This window comes from Pholcus phalangioides, unplaced genomic scaffold (assembly GCF_987345545.1).
Source record: "Pholcus phalangioides strain wild (caught in Gottingen) unplaced genomic scaffold, Ppha-v1.0 ptg000003l_1, whole genome shotgun sequence".
Taxonomy (NCBI): domain Eukaryota; kingdom Metazoa; phylum Arthropoda; class Arachnida; order Araneae; family Pholcidae; genus Pholcus; species Pholcus phalangioides.
The window spans coordinates 15,675,410-15,688,813 of NW_028301596.1; the positions used below are offsets into that span (position 1 = coordinate 15,675,410).

At 36.4% G+C, this 13,404-nt stretch overlaps 1 protein-coding gene across 5 annotated transcripts in view; it reads right to left on the bottom strand.

Moving 5' to 3' along the window:
- The window catches only part of LOC149088160 (agrin-like), a 133,659-nt gene that overhangs the window by 78,039 nt on the left and 42,216 nt on the right, over nucleotides 1-13,404 (bottom strand). For 3 of the 5 annotated variants that reach the window (XM_089245064.1, XM_089245073.1, XM_089245055.1), the window contains exons 2-3: nucleotides 10,183-10,398; nucleotides 2,854-3,090 (exon numbers count right to left, since the gene is read on the bottom strand). In XM_089245064.1, the coding sequence (XP_089101190.1) occupies nucleotides 2,854-3,090; nucleotides 10,183-10,398 (453 nt within the window). The remainder of the gene's footprint in view (nucleotides 1-2,853; nucleotides 3,091-10,182; nucleotides 10,399-13,404) is intronic. The other 2 variants (XM_089245090.1, XM_089245081.1) reach the window with 1 other exon arrangement.

Genomic DNA, 13,404 nt, shown 5'->3' on the forward strand with positions numbered 1-13,404 from the left:
TAAAAATCAAGGAATCGACACATTTGCAGATCACTTAAGCGTCCACCTGCACATGTCCACATTTTTTAAATGACTCACGGTACATTCCCTGATGAATTAGTGACCCGCGACATAATTATAAATCACCGCAACACAGTTTCAGATCACTTAAGTGGCCCGTGACACGTTTTCAAACGAATTAAGTAGCTCGTGACACGTTTTCAAACGAATTAAGTAGCCCGTGCTGTGATAAAGGTTGAGCACCCTTGTCCTATGCTATTGTAGTTGAACCAATCAATGTCATTTGTGGACGATATCTACTTTCTCCTCAATCAGTTGGGATAGTGATATACTGATAGAAACCCAAACACACTCCCCACCCACCCCCCAGGTTCTGTGACGCTAGGTGATGTAAGGATATTGTTTCAGGAGGACTCAGGTGCCTCTGGGAAGCCTAACCATATATTGATCTATAAAAATAACAATGCCTTTCTTCACTGGAGTATTAAAAACAAAAGCAGTTGGGAATATCTATGTGAATACTATAACAGTATGTCCTTCTAATGCACGCAAGCACATGCTATTGTTCCTTTTACATGACTTTGTGTCGCTCCTGTCACAAAATATAATACACATTTCATAAATACCAAAATCTCAAAATTATGAATGCTTCTATTAAACATGATTCTGAAACTACATGTATTTCAATCTCTATAATAAGGTAATTATTTGATGAAAAATATCTGTAATTCCATATATTCCACTCACTATGAAATTTATATATTATATTATATCGATTATGATTTGGGGGGGGGGGGGTATCATGGGCGGATTCTATTTTTCACAATACAAAAAGCCCCCGGAATATTTCTTTATATTTACTCGAATGTCCAGATATATATACCATGGCTGGGGGAATATCGGCCATCCGTGTCTTTCCCGAAGAAAAATGCAAACTGTGTCAAAACTTCTCTCTGCAGAACTTCCGGCTATCGATCAAACGAAACCGATAGGATAATGGATAGCGAGCAAGCGGTATGACCTTCTTTCGCAATTCGGTCACTTTTTATGACAGCTTTTTTTTTTATTCCTCCTAGTTTTATACTGAGTATATTTCGTAAAGATATTCAATGCTTTTATATTCTTCGTAAAAGTCCGTGGGAAATAGTACTGAAATAAAAAAAAAATATATTGAATTCTACACTGACGTATATAGAAATACAGGGTGGTTCAGAACTTATGGGCAAAACTTTAAGGAGTGATGGTACAGAATGCGGAGGATTTTCTTCAAACACTGTCTGGTTGTAACGCAGGTGGTGAATCACTTAACGGCGCTATCGTGGAACGTATAAAGAGCTACTTTCGACATAATTAAAATAATTAATTGCTCAAGATATACAGAAAACTGCCTGTTATGTAGAGATGCTGATTTTTGTAGAGAAAAATTCATCTCTGAAAATGTTCTTTCTGTTTTTTCAAACCGAGCACAACTCGGGTCTATCACCATATATATGGGTGATTTACTACCTAGTGAGTTGTGCTGGAAGTGTAACTGTGTGTGTACCTAACAGTCTGAATGCGTCTGTAGTGTTGTGTTTGATTTTTCAGTGGCACCATCTATATTTCAGAAGTGAAGTGAGTGATGTGTTATGATTGAATTACATTTGTTGTGTTTGTCGGTCTGTTGCTCTCTGTGGCGAGAATTTTTAAAGGGGAGATCGGCTCGTATTTGCACCTTGAAAAAATGTGGGAACTACAGAGAAAACCAACTTCAGCCGACCACCACTGTGGCGACGGTGGGGTTCGAGTCGAATCCGGGACCTCGCGTCGTGAGTCCGTCACTATGACCGCTCGACCACCACAGCGGCTATACATCTCTGCCTATACGGGGACTCGAATCTAAGTCCTCCTCTCACATTCCGGACGAGTGCGCAACTGCTATGATATTTATTTATTTATGCAATGCTGTTGGCCTTTCAAGAAGCCTATGAAAGAGGACGTGGAAATATACACATAGATGTTTTGTAACATTTGACAAGAAATCGGGGTTCGTGGGGGTTCGTGAGTTAAAAATAGTGAAGGGAAGCTATTGAAGCAGATAGACTATTTAATCCTTGGTGCTCCTTTCTGCTACGATAGTGTAGTGGTATAGTACTCTCCCGGAATGAGAGAGGGTGTGGGTTCGAGCCCGGCAGAGGTGAATTTTTCTTTAAAAAAATCGCATCTCTGCATAACAGCCAGTTTTATGCATGCTTTACGTTAACAAGTGGAAAGGACACCTTCCTCTGCATAGATTGCCAAAGTGTTGGGATTTTACAAATCAAGAAAAAGTGGACATGCATTTTATGTACGGTGGTACCAACGGGTAAGCTCTGGAAGCCCAATGACTCCACTGAAAGTGTTTTCCGACAGGACGTTTGCGAGATCGAAAAATACTTGAGCGATTGCACTGATGTCTGTGCGGAACGGGCTGTTTTGTCAGCGGCATCCAGAACACAAGCTGTGTGACTTCCAGCCAGTGTTTGAGCTTTCAGAGCAATCCTGTGTGCCGCACCATACATGAAAATGCATATCCTCTGTTTCTTTACTCATGAAGCCAGCCATACCCAAATGCAATTCATTACAGAAATGACGGTAAGTGGAGCCAGAGCTTTATTTATTCAATGTATAATGCCGAGTAAGCGCCGTCTAGCGGTTAACCGCTTGATGTTACGATCACGCAGTTCATTAGCTAATAAGTTTCGAGCCTCCCTGTAAACAAAATATGTCATTTGATGTTAGGAAGACGTTTACGTTTCCCTTCAAAAGGTGTTAATGCACGTGATATGTATAATTATTATTTTATTCTGTGTATGTGGGTGTGTGTAGGCTTACCACAGGCACCTCGGTAGGCAAGACCAATGACTTTCTGCTGGCGGCATCCGATCCTCCTCATTTCGCATTCGCTGTGATATGTTTCGCCATCTTCGCCGCACACCGGCCTCATCACAGGTTCGCAGTTCTGAGGACAAGCGCAGGTCGCGATCCCGTACCTGTCGATGTCGCATTCTTGGCCCGCGCTGCACTGCAGGTTCTCGCAAGGGTTGGCACCTTGGGTTAACATGCGGAATGCTACAATACAGCTAGGATACTCCTTAGGGCATATATAATTCAGTTATGCAGTCACATTTAATAAATGATAACTGAAGAAAATGAAATGAGGAATGGAGTAAGAGTAAATGATATAAAAGAAGAAGGAAAAGCTGAGTGCGAAATACATGTGAATATAGGAAGTCTCAAAATATGTGTTTGTGGAATTAGAATTAGAATTATGGAAAATTAGGTAAAAAATATCATTCCATAGATATTCAATTCGAGGGGTCAAAAACCAATCAGTGTAAGTCAATAAACATTAATCCCCCTTTCACTTACAAGACATCGGCAAAACATTCGGATGATTTCTATTAGACGAATAGGCAATAAATATAGTCCTAACCTAAACAGCACGTTACAAAAGGAAAAGAAAGAGAAGGAAAAAAGTAAAAGAAAAGGAAGCGAGAAAATGAAAGGTAAACAGTATATGATAAATAAGTAAATAAAGGAGTAAATACGAGGTAGGATATTCTATTTTCACCGCCACCGTATCTGTTCGCTTTCGTTCTTATACGTATGTAATAGTTTAAGGGTACATCATATGTGGAAAAGGAATCAGTAATAGAAGTTTAGAAATAAACGGTGGTTTAAACCACACAAAACAACGTTTTTGTCACATAGGGTTTCAACAAAATTTCGCGATGATGAGGAAGTAGAAAAGAAAATAGGGAGAACTTGTTTTGAATTTATTCCACTGGTGTTTGGACGGATTATCTCGTCCTTGATCGTAAAGTGGTGAAAAATGAGATTAATTTTTATCTCATCTCATTCCCATTTTTTTAATGTTTCTGTTTGACGGTTAAAAATGAGATAAAAGGATCTTTTTATTTCGAGGTCGTTATTTGCTGTTGATAAAGGTACAGACTTGGAAAGTACTAACTGAAGGTTTTAACAACGAAGTTTTAATACGAAAGCCATTTCCAGAAAATTGACTTACACTGATTGGCTACTGAGTCCTCCAATTATTGATCCTTTAGTGTTTCATTTCATTTGCTTATAAGTGATATTTATTTTTTATTTTGAAAATATCAGCAACGATTGTAGAATGTTATTTTTTTCGGGGGCAGGGGGTTTCGGATAGTTTTCGAAAATACAGTCACGCTCGTTATAGCGACCATGCGTTATTAAAAACATTCTATTATGATGACCGGTACGATATGCTCTAAATTCCTTCCTATTCATGCAAATGTTATTTGCTATCCAACAGAGTACAATGATATTCAACGATCATTAACTCCAATACAACGTCCGAATTCAGCTCTGTGCCCCATTTTTTTTTTCTTTTTGACAAGAAGTATATAAAATCCTTGTTTTTCGATTGCTAAAATTGCCAAATATTGTGTTTGACCTTGGCCCTTGATATTGGAGGATTCGAGACATAGGTATGTACGTGTAAATAGTTAGTATTATTATTTTTCTATTTAAGCTGGTGCATTTTCAGTGCACTGCTCACATTATTATAAAATGAATAGTCCAATTTTTCAATCTGTCTAAATATGAGTTCTCTTAAGAATCTCATTTCTTTTAATCGTTAAACGGCCTCTAAATATAACGTCTCTTTTACGTGGGAACAAGGAGTATCGTTATAACGAATACCGAAGTTAGAAAAACGTCGAATGGATGTTCAAACATTTTAGCGAAAATTTCTGTTCATCAATAGACGCGACGGCCTCGAAGACTACCGGGTGGTGATGATGATGATGTGATTAATAGTCTACGCTCGTTATAATGACTCCACGCAACAGTGACCATTCCATTACATAGACCGATAGGATAAGTCCCAAATGCTGTCATATTAAAAATATCCGGAATTTTTATCAACTCCCCCCCAAAAAAACGCCCGTTTTCGTAAGAACGAACAGGGTTGCTATAACGAGCGTTGACTGTAACTCTTATTCATACCTCTTTATTCAATAAATTTTTAGTATTACGAGATTCATAATAAAATTATGCTGAGACTTTTCAAAGAGAAGAACTAACTTCTCAAGAAAAGATTAGCGTGATAATTTGTATATCCCTCGGAATGTAGAGTCGACGTCCGTTATTGCGACATCCAACGTTCCAAGGAAAATCAGACGTTAGCCTTTGTTTGGAGATCGTTATATCGAACATTTGAAAGAATTAGCTTTAATTTCGACTCCGGAGAATTCGTATATTCAACGGTGCTCACAAAACCTTTTGCCATTTATTCATTATTTTTGTAATGTAAGCAGTTGCAGTGAAAATGCATCGAGATAGAAAATATTGAAACTTTATTCATTACACGTACGCACCTGTGTAAATAATTCCGCAATATCAAGGTCAAACCCTACTTTGATAAACTGGTAAAAATCATTGATTTTTAACACTTATTTGCAAAATAGTGCTGGTTCTCAGGCGTTGTATTAGATTGAAATGTCTTTGTGGGTCGTTATATTGGATGGAACATAACATGAGGTAAATATAGATAGGAAAAAATTTCGGTTTTTATCTACAGTCGCTATAATGGAAATTTCGCAATTCCCTTCATAGTCAGTTTTATGTCCCGCTAATCGTAATAAACATTAATTACAAAACATGTTATTTTAAGTAACTGATAACGTTTCTACATATGAATATGTTATCAACTCGAAATATATAGTTATGAAATAAATATGTCAATTTTTATATTATTTAATAAGTAGTTCCACACACAAGTATATACTGACGCATATGTTCGCAATATAATTACAGGGTAGACGAGAAAGGATGAAGCTGTGAAACGAAAAATTCGACGTGTAAAATTGAACACAAAGAGTGTATAATTAATGTTTATGACAATTTGCGTTAATGAAACTATCACATTTAAATTTGATTATTATTTTTACCTCGGCATATACTAAACGGGTGGAATGGAATTCACACATGTTGAAATACGGTAGGTTAATGCTGTGGTATGAGTATGCAAAGAGGGCATATGCCTCTCAGGCTGATGCATATTCACTCCTTGCGGTCCTGGGATTTTCTGGGGGGAGCGGGCTACGGGTGAAAGTCATATCAAAGGGGAGTCATATCACCAGTGGTAAAGGAGGGAGGGGCACAGAGAGCTGTGAAGAAATAGAGCTTCCATGTGAAATATAGTGGGAAAAAATGTGACTATATACTTTCACAATTCAGCAACGCTGTTCATACCGCTCATGTGGGTATGATCCGGGGCGTTTTATACAGGCGGGAGGGCGTACATGATCAGATCTGATGCGATGATTCTGCATGTAAATATGTAAGTTACTTCTGCAGTTAAATACGTGGGAGATCCAGAACATCACTTCAGAACCCAAGATGTTGAGACAGTTATGCTTAATATCCCGACGGGAAGGAAGCTGACCGGACTCTAGCCCAGGGCAGGAGTCGAACCAGTTTGATGCGTCAGGAGCGTCTGGATTGTTCCGTATTCACACAGACCATATAATTTGGCTCTCTAGAAGGATGATCACACATCTTCTGGATCAGTGCCCACGGTTTCTGAGACAAATCTTATTTATAACATTCTTGTTGAATATGAATTCATTTTTTATGAAGTTAAATTCAATAAATAGCAAGGGCATGACTCTTGGATGAGGCTGGGGATGGGGCTCGACAACAAGTTAGGTCTAAAGGTGCCATGGACTGAAAAATGTTGAGAAATCCTGGTTCAACGTGTAGCAAATTGTCTTAATCATTAACTAATTATTCGAACATTTAACCGACATTCGAACTAATACACCGTCATCTGTGAGTGAAATTCAAACTTCTATTTTAATTTATCAAAAAGAGAAAAAAAAAAAACTTCAGGTAATAAACATTTTACCGCAAACTACACCTTTCTGAGTGAAGTGATTGAATTGTTATTGGTTTTCAACATGTGTGTCCAGGACTTCTCTACACTCTGTATAATTAAACTGTAAACTTGGTTTAGTTCTTTCAATAGCGTCTAAAAACTTCAGTATTTTACACCACCTATAACCGAAAGTGTCCATGAAGCTGACGGTGTTGCTACTTTCTACGTAGTTCACAAAAGTATTTTCTCTAAAACCTCATTACAAAACAATTGTCAAAAGCATTGTTTAATTTTATTAAGTGACCAATGCGAACTATATTCTTTTATGATGAATAAGTATCTGTAAGTAAAAATGTGTGTGTGGCGAATGATTATCTGTGATGAATTTCCTGGTGTTACTAACGGTGTCAGTTTAGAAAAGATTGCCAACAACAGCCTAAGTTCATAATGTCACTCATGATGATAATGATGTTTCTCGATATAACGATAATCCTCGAGAAAACTACATTATTTGAAAATTTTATCATATTATAAAAAAGATAAAAAATTCAACACCAAGATAAATTTTTCGGTACAAACACCACCTTTTTATGTCAATTGGGTGATTCTTTTAAAATAATTTTTGAAATGTGTCCGGAACGTTTCGCTCACCCTGTATTTGTAATGTAATTGGATCCAAAAGAAGAATATATTAATAAATTTTGAAGAAAGGACAGCTTGTTAAAAAAATATTTAGTTGAATAAATTTTAGTCCTTTCCTTCAACATAGTTTTACGGCCCGCAAATCACAATGAACATCAATTATACACTGATATCGTACCATTTTATGTCATACATTTTTTTTTTACAACACAGCGTCATCTGGGATTAGAAATTTGAACCATTTTATTTTAATTTTTAAAAAAAAAATCGTACGTTATAAAGATTTTTTTTGAAAACGAATCATTTCTTTTATATCATTTGATTTTTTATTAAATTTTAAGATATTTTACGGGCTTCTCTTGTCAACCTTATATGTTTAGTTATATTAATTTATATAATGACAATTTACAATAATTATATGTTATATCTCAGTCTGAGTAGTGTTCTTTTATAAGCGACCGATAATGTGTCTGAATAACAATACGTTATCATTGAAGAGATTTTGTTATGTATTATTTTGTTGGTTCCAAACCAGTTACGTATGTTTTATTTTAATACATTTCAGCGCATTCTTCTAATAAACTGAGAGCGAATCTTCATTCTGATATAAGGGAACAAGAATGAGTGTTTTCACGCATTTCCGAATAATTAGAATATAACAAGGAAAAATGTGTTTATTAACATCATTATCTCAAACATGTCTGCTGCGACAGGCGTATGGACGTATACGAGACAGTTGCGTAAGCGAAAGGCGTATTTATTGGGTTTGGAAAATGGGATAACACAAAGTTTTACAAATACTTTAGAAATTTCAGCGCAGGATATTTGCTTCATTAAACCAATTCGGTGAGTTATTCGGATGAACAAGTTGCCGTAGACGACTTGAATGTATGCCCGCGCGTGAAGTCCTTTCTTTATAAGCGTCTTTACAGTAAAACGCATTGTTATGTGCTCTTATGCATTTTCGTCCTCCCAGTCAATAACTTCTTCACCCACTTCATTAGCATATATTATCTTCTGTAAATATAACTTTGTTAATATCCACTATTGTAATCGAAGGTGTGCAGCGTGTTGCGTAATTCTAAATGATGTCGTAACAAGGTTGTATGTGTTCAGTATCATGTAAATATTGGAAACAAATGAAGCAACCAAATGCTTGAGACACTCTGTGTCTCTAAAATTTCCTTGTCATACGTGTTTAACATAGAGAGACTTCCGTTATTCATTGTTGAAATTAATCTGCATTGACTTGGTAAAAGAGACTTGGGTTTTATCGAGTGACATAGCGAAACGCAATTAAATATTACTGATTATTTTAAATAGAATTTTTAATAAATCTACAATGAATATTATTGTATGATCCTTCGTAGCTATTCTTATATTAGAAGACTCCATCAGCGCCCTGTAATTTGAAGACGTATTCACTGATATTTGAAATGGTGAGCGCACTTGACTAAGAATAAACTGAAATTTCTATTGAAATATATTTTATTAATAATATTCAGTCGAATCCGGTTATAACGAACTCCAAGATACCGGAGAAATCACTTCGTTACGACGAAATTTGGTTGTAAAGGAATTCCAGGTTTTTGCATTGATCCTATGAAAAATTAACTGTTGGATTAGAAAAGTGTTCGTTAGCACGAGATTCCACGATATTACAAAATTCCCATTTCAAAAAAAAGTTTGTGCCTTGGAACTTTTCCGGATAATGATGTGATACCGAATTCTTAATGTACAGGGTAATTCAGAACTTAGGGGCAAAAACTTTAAGGGCTGATAGAACACATCTAAAGAAAACAATTTTCACCATACAAAGCATGGGAGAGCTGGAAAGCTCTAGACGGCGCTGACACTGAAAGCATGGAGCTCCGGATTTGCTACTTGTCGTTGTTTCTATCGTGAAATGCAGAATGGATTGTAGGTTTCAAGAATCACAAAAAAAAGCGTTCGACATTACAAAAGGCGAATCACAAAAGTATACAAGCATTTCATCTAGGTTGCTGCGGACTACAACGGGAGTCTTTTCCAGAAAGACGCGCACACACCAACTCCGGTCACAGAGTTGGTGAGCGGCGTGGAAATTCCATCTGAAATTCACGATAGAAACGACAATAGGTGGCATGACCGTGCGTTCAGTGTCAGCACTGCCTACTAGCTCACTGTCCATACTTTGTAATACTAAAATTACTTATTAAGACGTGTTATATCACCATTTAAAGTTTGGCCCACGAGTTCTAACGTAACATATTTTTTTATTCAACTAATGAAATCGAATTTTTAGGATGTTTCATTTCTTTAGGCTTTGATGAACTTTAGTATTTGCTAAACTCTTAGATAATAATTGATATATATGATTATTTTATAATCTTAATTATATGAATAAAAGATAGAGAGAGTGTGTGCGTGCGTGTGTGTGTATAAAACATCCAAACTTTTTTCAAATTTTATTCAAAAAACTTTCGTTATTTGTCTGATTTTTTCACGTTAATTTCAAATTTCTCTCGCAATCACAGTCGTTTGATGAGTCTTTGCATTTCGTAAAAATTTTTAGATTCATGTTAAATTAAAAATAAGAAAATTGATAGGCATGCAAAATTTGAATAAGGCAAATGGGGGGGGGGGTGGATTATTCTGAGGAATGAGATAATTACCTGCGCTGCACTCTCCACTGTAGATGATTCTAAGGCTCCTTCTAGACCTGCACGCTTCAACACGAAGAGTACATTCGTTAATGTAGGTTTTTCCGTCAGAACCGCACACTGGTCTGAAGTCGGGTGAGCAAATAGCGTTACAGCGGCATACTGGATTTCGGTTGTTATCCAGTTGGCAGACTTGCGAAGCCGGACAATCGACATCTTCGCAAGGATCTGTAAAAAATAATACGAACACATACTGATTAAGGGATATGATCTATCGATATTCAAATGCATTTGTGTGTATTAAGATGTTATGTGCATTCCGTGTTTAGTCACAAGTATTATATTGCTTTTCGAAAACATGCGCCTCGACTTATTATGTAATTCAACAGTGAAAAGTAGTTTTACCTTCTCTAGAAACATTAAACATTTTTTTTAGAACCGAAGTGTTAACTTATTGACTTACACTCTGATAAGAAATTAGATTCCCACAATCTTCCAGTTTCTCCATGATTTGACTATTAGATGATATAACACATAACATATAGGAATGGAAATGTTCCACGGGTAACTTGAGTGATGTAGAACCGCACTGGGGGCAGCTTAAGTGCTCTAAAACTGTGTCACATGCCACTCAAGGGATCTCTAAATGTGTCACGGATTGTTTAAGTGTTCTGTAACTGTGTCGCGGGTTACTTAGATTACCTTCTTTCAATGTGAAAGTGACTTTTGAGGCCCACTTCAGTCATCTGAAATTGTGCCACGGGCCACTTAAATGCTCTGGAATTGTGCCAAGCGATTTGTAAATGTTCCGCTTAGTCATTTTTACAAAATTTAGGTTCGAAGGGGCAACAATATCAGATAACCTGCAGGGCCACATTTGGTCCAGGGATCAAGAAATTACCATATATGGCTTAAAGGGTGGGTCGCAATGAATTTCTAAAGAGAAATTTTGAGTTCTTACCCTTCAAATAGCATTGAAATTAACAGAAATCGATTATAATAACATATAAAGGTATTTTTTTTCCAAATTTTGATTAATTTTTTTTTTCATTAAAAAATATTTTTTTTCGTCTGGGGAGGGGAGGTGCACGATCCCGCTATGCCCTTTCCTCCTCCCGCGTACGTTTCTGATCCCGCCCATAACCTCCATCAATGTAATCAAAGCAGTAAAACGTTCCCGAATCCGCCTTAACTGATCATTAGGGTTAAAATAACGAAATCTCGTAAAAATAACGAAATATGCAAAGAGCATGAAAAACATGCAAAGTCAGAGAAATCCTAGCCGGACTGTTCGTAATGATTTCCATAGCAAGATGAAGTTAGTAGTAATATCCATCATTCTGATGTTCTAAGTTTTTTCTTAAGCTTACACTCGATAGCCATTATTTTTTCTCGAAGGAAAAACTCTCGAATCGCGGGCATAAAAAGGGATAAATATATGAAAGTTACAAGCAAGCACTGTCTTGAGGCTCCCATAAATTTAAGAAATAGCAATATTCAACTTCTACTAAGAATAAAAATGCTATATTTATAGATCCCCCCTGCCCATGCCATGAGAAAATGCTAGAGCTGCGAGAGATGCTAAAGAATTTATATGAAATTCAGCAAGCTCGATCATAAATGGCCACCGCCAGAACCGCCATACGGGGGAAATAAAGAATAAAAAAATCGTATATAGTGTCAGAGTTATTATGGTTTTACGGAGCGTATTCAGAGTCGAGATTTATAGCTTCGAATTTCACGGGGGGAGGAACAATGCTCATGCGTTTGCCCATCCGAATTCTTGATTTCATCTCGGCTATAAGCCCAGGCGTATCATTTACCTCATTCATATGCTTCAGTCGTATTCTATTGCGTCTTATCGTTCGTGGCATTCGAAAGAAAGAAACATGATAAGTTAGTTTCGAGGAAGAAGCTCCGGAAAAAAAGCGATTTATATGCAATATTTTGTATATTTACCTCAAAAAATAGAACGTCACGCATATTTCACTATTTATATGCGTGGTGTTCAGCGTTCTCCTAACACTCTGCAAAAAATGTGTTGAGTTCAGGGTTCAAGTTCTATTTTATTTTTATTTTTTGTTCGCTGGCGTGGATATGTTACCTACCTTTCAACAAGAAACTCCAACTCGATTGTTTTTCTTTTCGCTATTGTTTTGGGATGTTTATGAAAATGCAGTAGAAGTCTGATTAAGTATTTATAAGTCTGTGAGTAGAGATGGTCAGTAGAAGTCCATTATAACGACCGTTCACAGTCCAGGGGGAAAATTTTCGTGGTATCGGACTTCTTGTTATAAACGAGTTTTAGTTTTTTGTATTGTAGAACCATGTAATAGGGTGCTATATAAATCTATCTTTAATTTTATTTCGAACTAGTTCTGCTGAAATATGCATCTACAGTAAACTGCTTACGTATACACAATTTTTATTGTATTACAAAATTTTGCACTTTGTGAAATGCAGCAGTTTCTGCATCTGGAGTATCCGTTACGCGATAAAAGTGTGTGTTTTGTATTGAAGTGTCCAATAACAATTAAGGCAGGGGTAATCATTAATTCCAGTTTTCCCTGCATCTCGTTTCCGAATATATCAAGAAAGAATAAGGAGTTCGGCGTGTTTTTCATTAAGGGAAATAACAACGATGTCAAAACCTCCACCTGTCGAACCTACAGATAAAATTTTGTGTTTTTCCACCTCCTATATGTAGATAAAAAGAAGGTACAATACAGCTCGTAGCCTTCTTATCTATCGGAAAGTACTGACATAGTCTGTTTATGGCACCTATAAATAGGGTAAAGAGGTTAAATAAATGCCGCTCTTTCTTCGGTCTAATTTTTTGTGTGAAATTCTTCAAGAAAGGGAAAGGAAAACGTGAAGTTAGAAAATTCCCGTTTTCGTGGTAGCGAATGTGTGTTCTGATTTCCATTCATAAGTCACTATTAGCGAATATCTTTTGTATCTTCAACATTAACTATTTGACAATCGCTTGCAAATTACTCGTAATGACGAGATTCTCTATATAAGTCGTACGTGTAATAACTTACGTTTACTGCACCTAAAAAAATGCTCAACAGAAATCGAATTGAATGTTTTCTTTTTGGGATATGTATTAATTTTATTATACTTCATAATATAATCAGTCCTGATATAGCAAACTTTGATTTGATGAAATCTTCGATTTAATGATTTTTGAGAAGTTTTAGCGTTATTTGTGTTTGCCACAACCTATACATA